Source organism: Lynx rufus, unplaced genomic scaffold, assembly GCF_022079265.1.
Source record: "Lynx rufus isolate CCGP_SWC_20201006 ecotype Redwood Valley unplaced genomic scaffold, mLynRuf1.p SCAF_13, whole genome shotgun sequence".
NCBI classification, from domain to species: Eukaryota; Metazoa; Chordata; class Mammalia; order Carnivora; family Felidae; genus Lynx; species Lynx rufus.
The window spans coordinates 9,462,578-9,477,322 of record NW_025814827.1 but is presented as its reverse complement, the minus strand read 5'-3'; the positions used below and the strand labels follow the sequence as shown (position 1 = coordinate 9,477,322).

Genomic DNA, 14,745 nt, shown 5'->3' with positions numbered 1-14,745 from the left:
GGAGAACTTGAAGGTCGGCCCGGGAGCCTCGCTACTCACGTTGGACCAGCCGGTCTCCGGTGAAGGTGGAAGAGCAGCTAGTGACAAGCGCACAGGGGACGCCCGCAGCCATAGCTGCACTAGCAAGTCAGTTCCGTCCCGGAGCCGCTTCCGCCTTGGGCTGCACCACGGCTACCGGTGCGCGGGGGAGACACGCAAGGAAGGGCGCGTTCTCGGCAGGAACCCGCTACCCTGACTCCTCCCACACCCCTCTTCCGCTCCCGGCGTAGAACAGGCCGGGCTGCGCTTGGGGTTGCCATGGGGACGAGCACTAGCGGCACCCGGCTTGGGCGCCTGGAGACCGCGCCTTCTCCGGGAGGTACCGCTCCCCGGCCCTAGCCATGGCACAAGAGACTGAAAACTACGACCCCATCGGATCGATCCTAATCCAGGTGGGAAACGGGCCTTTCCTGACCCTGCCCAGCTAAGATACGTGCGAGCGAGGCGCAGCAGCGCAGATCCACTCGCGCCCAGCCTTTTGGAGCGCCGCCCCTAGACTGCCTCCAGCATGCGAGAGGCACTGCCCCTTCGAGAACTCCCAAATATGCCAACCCGGACCTCTGCCGAGAGCCTAACACGCCTCCCGTGCCGTATCCTGCAGGTTGCGCTTCAGAAGCTCGACCGTCCGTTCTGCCTCTGGTAAAACTCTCGAGACCGTACACCTCACCCCCAGAACCTTTACTTCCGAAAAGTCAATCTTACACCAAGGCACCATTTTAAAATGTTATATTCTGAAAAATCTGAACCCATGATATGGGGGAGGGGGAATACAAATCAGGCACTTTGGGGAGATGGTAAGAAATTTGGGGAGAAGTTGAAATATGTTAACTACTTTTCTTACGCACCTAAATTTTGTGTATCTAAAAGGATCTTGAAAATAAGTTAGGCCCTGGGGATGTAATGTATAGCAGGGTGACTATAGTTAATACTGTACTGTTCTATTTGAAAGTTGCTAAGAGAATACATGTTAAAAGTTCTCATTATAAGAAAAAATTGTAACTATGTGTGGTTATGGATGTTAACTTACTCTGACATTTCGCAGTAAATATAAATATCGAATCAGTATGTCGTACGCCTGAAATAAAACGTTATATTTCAATTATATCTCAAATAAATAAATGAATTAAATAAAAGCTTGGGAACACACACAGGAAAATATAGTAAAGATAACTTGGATTGCCCATCAAGTTTAATTAAGTCTTGAATAGAAATGTGACAAATTTTAAAAACTCCAGGAAATAACTTTTTCTAACCTGAGTGGGGGGAAATATCAAGAAAGTCTTAACTTCTCCAGGATAACTCAGTTTGTGACAATTACACTCAGATTTTTCCCAAATGGTAAAAGCATTTTGTTTTTTCACATTTACGTATGGTAGCTTTAAAAACATCTCTACATAAATCATCACTTTTAACTTATATTTAGCTCCATTTGTCTAAGGCTTGAAGTAATTTGCCTAAATTCATTCCATTCTGACTCATACTCAGATCTGCAATGGATTTTCCTGCCAGGATATTGGTCTCTACCACCTAAGAGAGAGTTCTTTAAATTCACCTTTTCCAAAACACAAACCCCTAAACTCGCCAACTTCATAGAGATACCCGTTACGAATAATACCCAAATCTTTTTACCTCACCTTTTATCATCCTCTGTCACCAGCATCCTAGATGACTTTAGCCAAACTACAAAGTCTGAGGGACCAGTCCCCACAAAACTGCTCCCTCTTCTACATGGGCCTAAGTTCAGAAGCCCCCAGAATCAACATCACGTAAGGCCGGCTATCGACAAATTTGGGGGCCCTGACCACCTTCATACTGGCTAATTTGCTAAAGCAACAGAATTCAGGAAAGTGCTATCCCTACCATTACAGTATTATAACACCAAAAGGATACAAATTAAAGTCAGCCAAGGAAAGACATACATAGGGCAGAGTCATCCTATCCCCTTGGAGTCATGCACGGCTTTACCTCCTACAAGCTGTGATGTGTGACAGTATATGGGAGTACTGACAACTAGGGAAGCTCACCTAGGACTTTGATGTCCAGAGTTTTTCCTGGGACTCAATTACACACTGCCCGTGTTCTGACCTTTTATCTTCAGCCCGTCCCAGAGGTCACACTAATGCCTTTAGTCTCCGGTTCCTCTAGAGTTTGGAACGGATACTGTGTGACCCAAGGCCCCCATCAAAAATACATTGTTAGGCTGTCTGGTAACCAAAGACGCGAAGCAAAGACACTTATCAAGCAGGGGCCTAGAGATCACCTCTCAGTATCCAAGGGCAAAGGCCAGACCTCTTGTTGGGTAAAGCTGATTCTTTACTACACATACCCCTTCTAAATCCAGGGCCCATTTTACAGACTTCAACAGGAACGCTCATGGAGATTCCTACCCTGCAACAGCCAGTTTCACCTACAGTATACTTCATGTTGACTACAGGGACGGTTCTGTTACTCTTTAGTTTTCTGTATTTCTCCAGACCTGGAACATCTCTAAAAAAGAGACCAGAATCTGGGGAGAATTCTCACACCTAATTTCATACTTTCCCTTGAGATAATTCTCTTTCCCCGGGCTGCCCCCCTTGTGGTTTGGAACAGTGTAGAATAGGGTATTGCCTGAAAAGCTAGAAGCCTTTTCACTTCAGAGGGGGACCCAGAAGTAGCTATTTCATCAACGTAGGCTATAACATCATAATATTGATATCTTTTATCATTGGATTGTAAAATGGAGCAGGAGAGCTCAGAACAGTCATATCCAGGCTGCTCTCTAGACACATAAAATTCTCCCTGGTGATGTGTAGAAAATGTATGTAACGAAATGAGAAAGACCTCCCCTACTTTCTCACCACGTCTGAAGTATTTATGAGCATACAGCCCTACTCTCAGACACGCAGCATGGATTCCACTTCTGCCTGGGGCTGTGACTTACATCCTTTAAACAGGTTACTATTCAACAGTACCTCTAGTGGAAAGCACTATGTTGGGAGTCAGAACACTGAGGTCTGACCCTGGCAATGACATTCTTCCGGGTGGGTAACTTTAGGCTAATCATTTCACCTCTTTGGGCCTCAGTTTTCTCTTCTGTAGGAGACATAGCTTGAATAAGATCCACTTCTGACTCTAAACTGACCCAATTTGTCCAAAGCTACATAATTTCTAAAAAAAAAAAAAAAAAAAAAAGCTACGTAATCTCTTTTAATCATAAAGTGGACTACCTTTATTATCAGCCTAGGCATTCAAATTCTTTCTATAATTATATAAAAATTATTATATAACTATATATTAACATATTATAAATTTTAAGGTACTTCATATGATATATATACATACACAGTTGCCAGAAAAGCAGAGGTACTTCAAATCTCCACTTGCTTCACCCTAAACAGGTCTGTGTCTCAATCAGAAACATTAAGCAACTCCTTAGGCCAGTGATTCTCAAAGAGCGATCCCAGGACCAGCATCTTCAGCACTAGCTGAGAACTTAGGCGAAACACAAATTCTCAGTCCCCATTCCAGACCCACTAAATCAGGAGTTCTGGGCATAGAGCAACCCAGCGATCTGTTCTTGTAACAGATAACTCTAGGGGCACCTGGGTGGTTCAGTTGGTTAAGTGTCTGACTTCAACTCAGGTCATGATCTCACGGTTCCTGGGTTTGAACCCCACGTCGGGCTCTGTGCTGACAGCTCAGAGCCTGGAGCCTGCTTAGGATTCTCTGTCTCTTTCTCTCTCTGCCCCTCCCCCCCCCCGCCTTTCAAAAATAAATAAATGTAAAAAAAAAAAAAAGTTAACATAACTACGGCACACTCAGTTCTGAGAACTTCTACTTTCGATAGTTTTCTAAAATGTAAACTGTAATATGATTTCAAAGAAAAATCACAGTAATCAAAGCTACATAGTATTTGTCGGGTATTGTGCATGGTTCTAAATGCTATATGTGTTTTAACTCCTTTAAGACTTAAAACAAGGGGCGCCTGGGTGGCGCAGTCGGTTAAGCGTCCGACTTCAGCCAGGTCACGATCTCGCGGTCCGTGAGTTCGAGCCCCGCGTCAGGCTCTGGGCTGATGGCTCGGAGCCTGGAGCCTGTTTCCGATGCTGTGTCTCCCTCTCTCTCTGCCCCTCCCCCGTTCATGCTCTGTCTCTCTCTGTCCCAAAAATAAATAAAAAACGTTGAAAAAAATAAAAAAAAAAAAAGACTTAAAACAAAGCTATCCATTAAGGACTGTTATTATTTCACATTATGGAAAAGAAACTGACCAAAAATGTGTATTGTGGGTAGACCCATATACATAGAAAATGCAAGCAATCTTCTCAAACCCTTTCAATCTCTCAATCCTGGTATAAAATAAAGTCTTCCCGGGGCACCTGGGTGGCTCAGCTGGTTAAGTGTCCAACCCTTGATTTCGGCTCAGGTCATAATCTCAAGGTTCGTGAGTTCGAGCCCCGCTTCAGGCTCTGTGCTGACAGATCAGAGCTCACAGCTCTGGATTCTGAGTCTTCTTCTCTCTCTGTTCCTCCCCCACTCATGCTCACTCACTCTCTCTCTCTCCCTCTCTCAAAAATAAACATTAAAAAAAATTTTTTTAATAAAGTCTTCCCTTGCCCCTTTTTACTCCTCTACTTAAATCCTGCCTTTTCCACTGAATTTTCACCAGTCTTTAACTATGTATATTTATAAATACACATTTGTATATTTGTAGATAAAATGCATGTACTGGTTAATGGTTAGGCATGAAGGTTCTGGATTCACACTGCCTGGATTTGAGTAGTTCCATCAAATAACCAGCTGTGTTACCATGCACAAGTTACTTAAGCACTTTACACTTTATTTTATACTTGAGGGAAACTGAAGATAATAATATGAACTCTGTCTTAGGAGTCTTGTAAGAATTAAAATATAAGATAACATATAATGTATAACACTCAATAGATGTGGGTTTATATTAGATAGGGTCTCTTGCTTTTTAATATCACTTAGTTTTCTGTTCATTCTGTGTCTTTTTAAGATTAGCCTGATTTTTACTGAAAGAAAAGGAAAAATTAATTTCAGCCTGTCTTTTTAACCAGGACTACTCCATTCTTAAACTTTTTTTTTTTAATGTTTATTTATTTTTGAGAGAGAGAGAGAGAGGGAGACATAGGATCTGAAGCAGGCTCCAGGCTCTGAGCTCTCAGCACAGAACCCAATGCGGGGCTCGAATATACCAACTGCAAGATCCTGACCTGAGCCAAAGTTGGATGCTTAACCGACTGAGCCACCCAGGCACCCATGGGACTTCTCCATTCTTAACTAAAACTTTATGGGTGATGCTATAGGGCAAATAAGTTATGTCTTGTTTCCCTGTTACAGATGGATTTTTGGGATATCCCATTTTACCCAGCACAGGATTGGGTCCATTGATCCTGGATGACTGGATAATGATCTAGTCATTAATTCAGTCTCCAATAATGTATGTTCTTTTCAAAAATGAAGCGAGCTGGACTAACATGTACCATTATCTGGAAAATACAATAGATGATGCAAATTAATAATAAAATATTTTGATAAAATATCTAAAATACTTGAGAAAAAAATCTTTAAATACGCATAATCAATGTTCTAGTTATAAGCTCTTTTTGTGTGACTTATTATGAAAACACAAGCCTTATATGTTTGGATTTCTCAGGACAGTTCTGATTGTGAATATTCTGTCCCATTGTCGGATCATGTACCAAAACCACAACCCACATTCTTACTTTTGGTTCAGGACATAGGGTTACCATCTCCACACAGAGCTCTACGAGGCAGCCTGTTGTTAACTCCTTCTTGCACTTTTAAGTCTCTAATTCAGGCTTTTTACAGTGTCGGCTGCATCTTTCCTCAACTGATCAGAACAGTGAGGCTGTAACTGTAGTAATAATCATCATCATTATAACTAAGAGAGTGCCAACTTTACTGACAGCTTGACACTGTACTGAGAGCTTTAGATTATCTCAAGCCCTAGTGACACCTCTATTAGGCAGATATCACGTTTAGCACCAGTTGACATAAGAAGAAACTAAAGTACGAAGAGCTAAAGTAACTTGCCCAAGGGGATAGATCCCACGCGCGTTGATCCTGAAACAGGTTACGGTAGGTTCGTGAAACAGTCTTGGAGAAGTGGGGTGCTGAGTCCGGGAGGCCTCCTGCATGCTTTCTTTTATTAATAACTCTTACAAGCTTTGTTTTTATACTTTACTAATGATCATCTGATATCTTTTTAAAACATCTTTATAAATGTTTTCTTGACTCAGGGCACCTGGGTTGCTCAGTCAGCTGAGCATCCGACTCTTGATTTTGGCTCCGGTCATGATCTCAGGGTCATGGGATCGAGCCCCACATTGGACTCCATGTGGAACATGGACCCTGCTTGAGGTTTTCTCTCCCTTCTGTCCCTCCCCTGCTCACGCTCCCTCTTTCAACAAACAAACAAACAAACAAACAAAAACACCAACCTTGGAAATACTGGAACTAATTGATATCATCACTGTCTTTCTTATCACCTCCTCCGTCTGGTTTGCCAGGAACAAACAACATAAAATGAAGGGACAAGTGGGCAAGCATGATGAGAATGACTCAGCCAAACCCTATGTTTAGCAGAGATACATAAAATGCAGTTATGGAACTGCTTTTGACAACATGGAATCTAGTTGCGTGGCCAGATTTCTAAATGCTAGAGCGAATCTTCACTGCATTACATCTCTCAAGGGCTTCTTATTAAGCAGCTCTGTCCCCAAACTGTCAAAATAATAATCTTCCTCCTTCTGTGAGTTCGAGCCCCGCGTCGGGCTCTGTGCTGACAGCTCAGAGTCTGGAGCCTGCTTCAGATTCCGGGTCTCCCTCTTTCTGTCCTTCCCCTGCTCACACTCTGTCTCTAAGTGACAAATAAAACGTTAAAAAAATTTTTTTAGAAGAAAAAAGACTTCCTCCTAGTAGGAAATATTCGGGAAGCAATGCATTTGATGACCACAGAAATGATGGGGGACACGTAAAATTTCAATATGGTAGATTGGATCCATTTGAAGAAAGAACAGAGATTTAGAACATAATTTTTTTCTTCCTACCCAAGTCTGGTTGACACATTTCCTACAATGTTTGTCTCTATTGCAACTACCATACAAACAGATATGTGGTTATTGAAAGGGGAGAAAAAAAATATCTAGCAAGAAAATTAAAAAAAAAAACTCTTGAGGAAGATGAAGAGAGCAATTCAAATCAAGGAACATTTACTAAATGCCAGTTACGTCAAGGAACTTCACTAGGTTTTACCATGCAGGAGCGGAGGATTAACATTTGTTCAGGGCCGTCCTATGTGGCTGGCCATGCACAAAGCACTCTACATACTTTAACTCATTTTATTCTTGCCACTCTTCCAACAGGTAGCCAATGATCCCCATTTTATAGATGAAAGCATCAAGGCTCTCAAAAACTATGCAACTTTGTCCAGCTCAGGAAAGGAGGAAATAGGATTCTGGTTTATATCTGCCTGCTTCCAAAACCTACATTCATTCAATTTCACACACATTGCCTTAGTTTTATTCAACAGTTCTATGAAGTAGAGTAATTCTTTTTTTTTTTTTTCCCTTGGTAAAGAAACCAGGGGAAATGTGATGGTGTGCACGGACATCACATGACTGGTGATGGAGCAAGGAATTATGTTCACTTGCCCTTACTGTGTACTAGAGCCGTCACGTGGAAAGAAGTGGAACTGTCCACACAGGGAAGACTTAAACAAACAAACAAACAAAAGAGCCCTTTGGTTCCATGATAAATAACCCAGGGCAGTTTCATTCCCCACCAGCTGTCGAAAGACATTACAGAATGCTATGTGAAGCTACAAATAATACTACAAACACTAGAGCTACAAGAAGGAAGTTCAGTGCATTCAAAGGATGGACCAAGAAATGCGGGCCTGGACGCGAGGCTCGCCCTTGGGCTGCTGCTTTGTACTTTCCAAATGCCTTTAGACAATCGAAGGTAAATCAGCTTGCAGCCGTTAATGTGGACAAAACAATTGAAAGAAGTACGCCTTTATCCTTAGTGCCTACGGTAGGTGTGTTCTGATTTCAATCTGTGAGCCCTCAAGGCTTTCCATGACAATTTGTGCAGAGTACAAATGACCAGATGTGTCTACCAGACTGTGAGGCCCATCAGTGAAAAGATGCGAATTCTGATCTTTTGAATCCTTGGCTCCACGGGAATATTCCAAAGTAATCGATACCACAGGCTGGGAGCACCCTGTAGGTCCAGTTAGACTACCAGAGAAAAGGTAACGGCTGCAAAATGCCTTCAGCAACCCAGCCTGCAGATTGTTATTGGTGTCACTATTGCTGAAACAGGTGTTGGGTTCATAAATTTGCATAACAAAATGCTTTTCTTGTGGCAGCAGCCCACACAATAATTGGTGCCATCTGTATTTATGTACTGAAGTTTAGTTTCTAATACGAATTCGGAGAACCTGGGGATGCCTAATCTCACAGCACCCATTTTATCGCGAGGGTGGCGGACCTCAGAGAGGTGTTCATTGTTTCCATGGAAAATACAGATTGAAGGAGAATGTTGAAGTGGTAACGTACGCCACTTTTTCTTCACGGATCATTTTCAATTCTGACTACGTAAGACAGAGTCAAGGCCACACGCCGAAAGAGCCGCTTCTGCAGAGCAGTAAACGGGGAAGATCCAGCCAGAACGGAAAACCAATGGGCCCTGTTGACCTATTTACAATTCCCTTTTGAAAAGCTCTGCTTTCACTAGAACCTCTCTTTGCCAGAACTTTTCTGTTTTCTTACCTCTTGGCCGATTAGTAGGAATCCGAGTTTGGTGCAAATTTCATACGAGTCGTGAACTCAACTGTTTTGCCAGGTGAGAAGCAGAAGCCATTCAAGTGGTAGTTTTACCCTTGGATTTGTTTCTAATGGGGGAAGGAAAAATAGAACATTGTATGGAAGCTTAGTTTTTTTTTCAATCTGAAAGACAACAGTGAAACATTCTGATAAAGAGTATCTCAGAACCATGAAGACAGCTCTTTCCAAGGAACATCATAAAATCTACCTGATTATCCCCAGCAATTCAAGAAAATTGAAAATTTTTAAAAATAAATAATTTTACCTAAAATAAATCTTTAAAATAAATAACTGCAGGGGCGTGTGGGTGGCTCAGTCCATTAAGCTTCCGACTTCATCTCAGGTCATGGTCTCACGGTTCATGAGTTCCAGCCCCGTGTCGGGCTCTGTGCTGACAACTCAGAACCTGGAGCCTGCTTCGGATTCGGTGTCTCCCTCTCTCTGACCCTCCCCTGCTCACGCTGTGTCTCTCTCTTTCTCAAAAATAAACATTAAAAATTTTTTAATAATAAAATAAATAATTGGGGGTACCTGGGTGGCTCAGTTGGTTAAGTGTCCAACTTTGGCTCAGGTCACCATCTCATGGTTTGTGAGTTCAAGCCCCACATCGGGCTCTCTGCTGTCAGCATGGAGCCTGCTTCAGATCCGCGGTCTCCGTCTGTCTCTGCCCCTCCCCTGCTCGCGCACATGTGTGCTCGCTCTCTCTCAAAAATAAACATTAAAAAAAATGAATGTTTTAGGTGAACTCTGTATGTATTCTTTCAATATTTTATATTATTTAAACCTATAGGTCCATGAAGATCTTTATCAGTTAAAGGAGAAATTAACAAATTTCCCACTTGAGGAAAAGGGAGAGACTCTAGACATTCGGAATCTTGAAACCGCAATCAAAAGGACTGAAATGGGGTTAAAAGTAAGTAGAGCTTTAGATATTAAGTAAAGCGCTGGAAGGAGATTCCTCCAGGAGAAAAGAACTGTGGTTCTCACAGGACCCTGTGTAATTCTGTAACAGAGGTGGATTTAGACTGGTCATCAGCTTTCTTATTCTGTTCCTGTCATTAAAATGATGATTAACTGATTGTGAAATGTGCCAGGATGCAAATCAAAGTAGTTAAGGTGTTGGGAATGTAAGATCATGCAGTGACAATCCCTAACACGTGATTTGATGAAAAGAATTAAGAATTTGAAAAATAACTATTAGTCGGCCAACAACATGCCAGACAAAAAAGAATTCATACCAATGCCTGCAGCGAGTTTCTATCAGATTCACTGAGATTCTAAAGAACAAGAGTGTATTTTTCCCTGCTAGCTTAAGTATTTTGAGATTAGTCATTTTTGTGATATTGTAAGCCAGTCGGTAAAACTAAAGAGATGTACCACTGTTGGAACAGAAATACAGTACATAGGGACTTCATCATTATACATGGGTTGAAGGGCAGAGGAGAACCCAAGTTTCAGACCAGGATAATAATCATTTATAAAACAAAAATCTCTTAGCACATGCGCCCAAATAAGGACCATCTCCATCTTTGAGACCTCTAACTGTCATTGTCCCTGCTCTGGTCTCAGCCTTTCAGTCTAACGAGCTGTCAGCCTCACAGCTCAGCTCCAGAGGCCGTGGGAGATGTGGTGTGTTTTTGTTGCCTCATCAAACTGGCACACCATTGTCCTATATGACCTGATGGTGACAGGGCTGTACCCAGCTGGAGTTTTCGGGTTGGCCATTTTAAATGATCTGTAACCTAAGGGCCAAATTCTTTCTTCGGCTGCTGGCTTGAAGTCCCTATAAGGGAAAGATTACTCGGTGTCTGTCTTGCCTCATAAGCTTACCTGGCTTAGCGATTTACTGGCTATCGTGCATGGTTTAATTTGTGAAGAGCACTACAGGTCACTCAAGCTTTGAGTCTCAATTGTTTATTCTGCTTTTTGGGACAGTTAAAGTCATTTAGCCCTGAGATGCCCAATGATACCTTAGGCATGTAATAAACACATAGCGTGTTGTGTCTCTTGGCTTAATCACACAATTCAGAGTGTTACCCTAATGAAGTAAAGTAAATTAGCTGAGTATCTTCAGTCCAGTCTAATAGCCTAAACTTTCACTTTTCTGTAATAGATTCACATCGAGAAGTATTTAAATGTTGTAAACCATCATGTGTTAACGACTCCTATTAATGATGATAATTTATATTCTCCTCATGCTTCCAAATGGTAAGTAAAATACCCATGGGGGGGCGGGGACAAAATAAGTACAATTTTAAAAAAGTCTTTCCCACTCAGGTCAGGTGACCATAAAGACAAAATCTTCTTGGCTTTGTTCATATTCATTCTACTTTCAGTAGTTTCGCAAAAGAAGTTAATGGCAGAATTTGGGCTTGGTTTATTCTGCGTGACTTTTATTACCTTCTAATGCTTAACACCATGACAATTGTTTCAGGGTCCTAGTTTTGGCTGTTTTCTTTAGTAAAAGGTACCCAAAATTCAACTCCTAAAGGAGGTATTTTAATGCAAGTCTGTTTTTACACTATTAAGATCACATTGCACTTTCTTCACAGTTTTTAGCATGTAATAGGTACTTTATTGTAAAGGTGATTCTGGTATCCAGGGTAAATAAAACAAAAATAATGAAACTTGCTTGAAATATTCATAATGTAATACATCCTAAGAGATGATTTATTAAAATTAGACTTGAGTTCAATTGCCTTGCCTCACTTTGGACCCTCTTACAGGTAGGCCTCCTGAATTTGAGTGTATATAGAGTAAGGTTTTGTGCTAAGCTTAAAAACCTTGTGGCCCTATTTGCATCGTAAACATGTACCAAGCATCGTAGGGTCCAGTTTCAGAAATATGGTAAAACATTGGATCACAAGTAACTTGTTCTATGAGTGTTCCACAAGACAAGCAAACATTTCTAATAAGTTTTAACTTGATAAATGAGCGATGGCTTGCAATACGAGTAGTATGTGACGCCGAATGTCACATGATTGCAACTGACCTTATGGTTCTTCTCCCTCTCTCTCTCCCTGTGGGACTGTGGGTGATCGTCTCCCATGCTCAGATGCTTGGTCTCACACTGCAGTGTTTGGCAGAAATCAGTGATTTTTCAGAACACTTGAAGGCGCCCACAACACGCACTAGTGTATTTTTTTGTCACTTCAAAGCACCTACGGACAGTCCTTTGATTTTCCATACAAGAGTAAGCTTAGAAATGCTTTGCTTCATTGTAGGTCAGGCTGCCTGCAGATATAGACCCTTTCCTCTGCTGCCTTATTGCCAGTTACATTAAATACAGTATCTGAGGGGCGCCTGGGTGGCTCAGTCAGTTGAGTGTCCGACTTCAGCTCAGGTCATGATCTCACAGTTCATGAGTTCGAGCCCCGCGTCGGGCTCTGTGCTGACAGCTCAGAGCCTGGAGCCTGTTTCAGATTCTGTGTCTCCCTCTCTCTCTGCCCCTCCCCCGCTCATGCTCTGTCTCTCTCTGTCTCAAAAATAAATAAATGTTAAAAAAAATTAAAAAAAAATAAATAAATACAGTATCTGACAGGAGTTTATTAATACTATACTGTAGTCAACATCCATGTGAGCATATACAATGGCCCCTTGCAGAAAAAGGTTGGAAAGAAAGGCAGTAAGAAGGAGATGATTACAGTGGAAGTTAAGAAGGAAATCATTGAGAAATACGAATAAGATATGTGAGTGGCTGAAACTGCAAGATTTTATGAGAAGTCTACGTCTTCATCCTGTCTGCAAAGGAAGGGGAGAAACATTTGGGCAGAGACCTCACTTCAAATGAGATTAGGGAGATGTGTAAAATGTGGAAAACAGTGCAGTTTTGTGAAAAGCACCACCTGAATAAGGCTATTAATGTGAGCAATGAATCTGTTTAATGACAATGCAATGTCACATTTCCACAAAATCCTCAAAAAGAGACAAAAGCAAGGGTCATTGGATAGCTTCCTTGTTAATGTTGCACACACACACACACACACACACACACAAAGATTCCATTGAGTCATTAGATAGCAGTGATTCCATTAGTGATAGTGAAAGTTGTCCTACACAATAACCCTCCTCTCTCGTCTCCCTCATACCGGCCACAAAGGTTTCCAAAGGTAAGTACAGGTTAATTTGTTTATTTTTCTTTATATTTTGTGTTTTCTTTATTATTTTGTATTATATTAGGGTATTGTAACCATTTTTATATGAATACTTTTGTGGGCTTTAAAATATTTATTTTAGAAAGAGAGAATAAGGAAAGGGGCAGAGAGAGAAATAGAGAGAGACAGAATCCAAAGCAGGCTACAGGCTCTAAGCCGTCAGCACAGAGTCCAATGCGGGGCTCAAACTGAGAGATCATGACCTGAACCAAAGTCACATGCTTAACTGACTGAGCCACTCAGGTGCCCCTTTATGAATATTTTTGGGTTGTGGAACAAATCATCCAAGTTTCCATGGTTCTTTATGGGGAAATTCGCTTTGATATATAAGTGCTTTGGATTACAAGCATGTTTCCGGAACACATTATGCTCGCAAACCAAGGTTTTACTGTAGCGCACAAGGAAACATGGCAATCTACAGACATAACCAAGTTCCAGCATTCAGTAGTGGGGAGCAGAGCTTTGGGGTACCACTCTATCGGTCTCCCTTTCCTGCACATGGAATGCCACAGGCATCCATCATTCCTTGTAGAGGCAACTGTCCCTCATCTGTCTAGTTTTTAGTCATTTTATTGCTTTGATTTTTAAATTAGGGAATAAAAAAATGACTTGAAAATAGGTTAATATAAATCTTCTAAAACAAGGAATCTGTAAGGAAGGAACATAATAAAAGGGGTTCTTGGAGAAGAAAATATTGGAGGTCAGTTTCCCAACTTATATTGACGCTTAGTTGGAAATCAAAGGAGCCCTACAAGGCCAAGTGGGAGGCCTTTATAGATGGCAGCCAACAGACAGCAGGCTGTGGCCAAAGATTATGCATACAGACATCAAGTAAGAAAGCCTCACAATGGAGGGGGTGGGGAGTAAACAGGAAGAGGGGTCTGTCACCAACTCCAATGAAGTTCTCCCATCCTGTATCCAGCTTTCTCTTTGTTCTTCTGTCCTGACAAAGAACAGAGAGTCTGGGCTATATGCAAGTTAAGATGGCTGAAAAGAGCAAACTGTGTAGCAATTATACCCACAGAGAATCAAGCAGAAACATTTGGGCAGAGACCTTTCTTCTACAGTTCTTCTCCCTTGCCAAGGAGTGTCTTTGCCCCTTACTAGGGTCTGGAAGAGGAAAGGAAGCCTTCACCCTTAATTGGGGCATGGAGTTGGCTCCCAGAAGTAGTCCTTGGATCCTTTCTCTCCTATTCAATACAATAATATAATCACTGGCCCTCCTGGCAGGAAGATGGGAGCCTGGCAAGTTTGTATGAGCCTCGCAAGCCTGGGGGAGTATATCCATTGTAGCTGTGGCGCTAAAGTAGCATACAATTTGAAAATGAAATGCAAGGAACCAGGTCAAAAACTGGAGAAAAATCCAGATTGGGTCTTTAAAGTAAGCAGGCCTGGGGCAGGTCCTGGGAGTCCAAGTGTGAGTCACAGGGTGTGGCTCAAGGAGGAAAAGAAGTAGCAACAGTAGACGGAAATGGAAAACAGGAGACCCCAGGCAGTCAGGAACTGTTGCCTATGACGGGAGTGTTCCCTGGTAGATAGTCACACCAGATTCTGCACTTGCAGGCATGTCCCCCGAGACCATCGTGAATAGATGTGGCTTCAGAGTTCATATCCTGCTAGGAGTTTTCTATGCAAAGCAGTTTGTAGAACCCAGGATTCCTTCAGGTGCTCGTGCCCGGGGGGAGTGGGACTGGCCA

The 14,745-nt window shown here is 42.0% G+C and overlaps 2 protein-coding genes across 3 annotated transcripts in view; one reads left to right on the top strand and one right to left on the bottom strand.

Moving 5' to 3' along the window:
* The window catches only part of AAGAB (alpha and gamma adaptin binding protein), a 54,668-nt gene extending 54,538 nt beyond the window's left edge, over positions 1-130 (bottom strand). The window contains exon 1 of the mRNA XM_047074904.1: positions 40-130. Coding sequence (XP_046930860.1) covers positions 40-112 — 73 coding nt within the window. The 5' untranslated portion in view covers positions 113-130. The remainder of the gene's footprint in view (positions 1-39) is intronic.
* A 250-nt stretch (positions 131-380) lies between these two features.
* The window catches only part of IQCH (IQ motif containing H), a 212,212-nt gene continuing 197,847 nt past the window's right edge, over positions 381-14,745 (top strand). For both annotated transcript variants that reach the window (XM_047074896.1, XM_047074895.1), the window contains exons 1-3: positions 381-431; positions 9,685-9,807; positions 11,008-11,102. In XM_047074896.1, coding sequence (XP_046930852.1) covers positions 381-431; positions 9,685-9,807; positions 11,008-11,102 — 269 coding nt within the window. The remainder of the gene's footprint in view (positions 432-9,684; positions 9,808-11,007; positions 11,103-14,745) is intronic.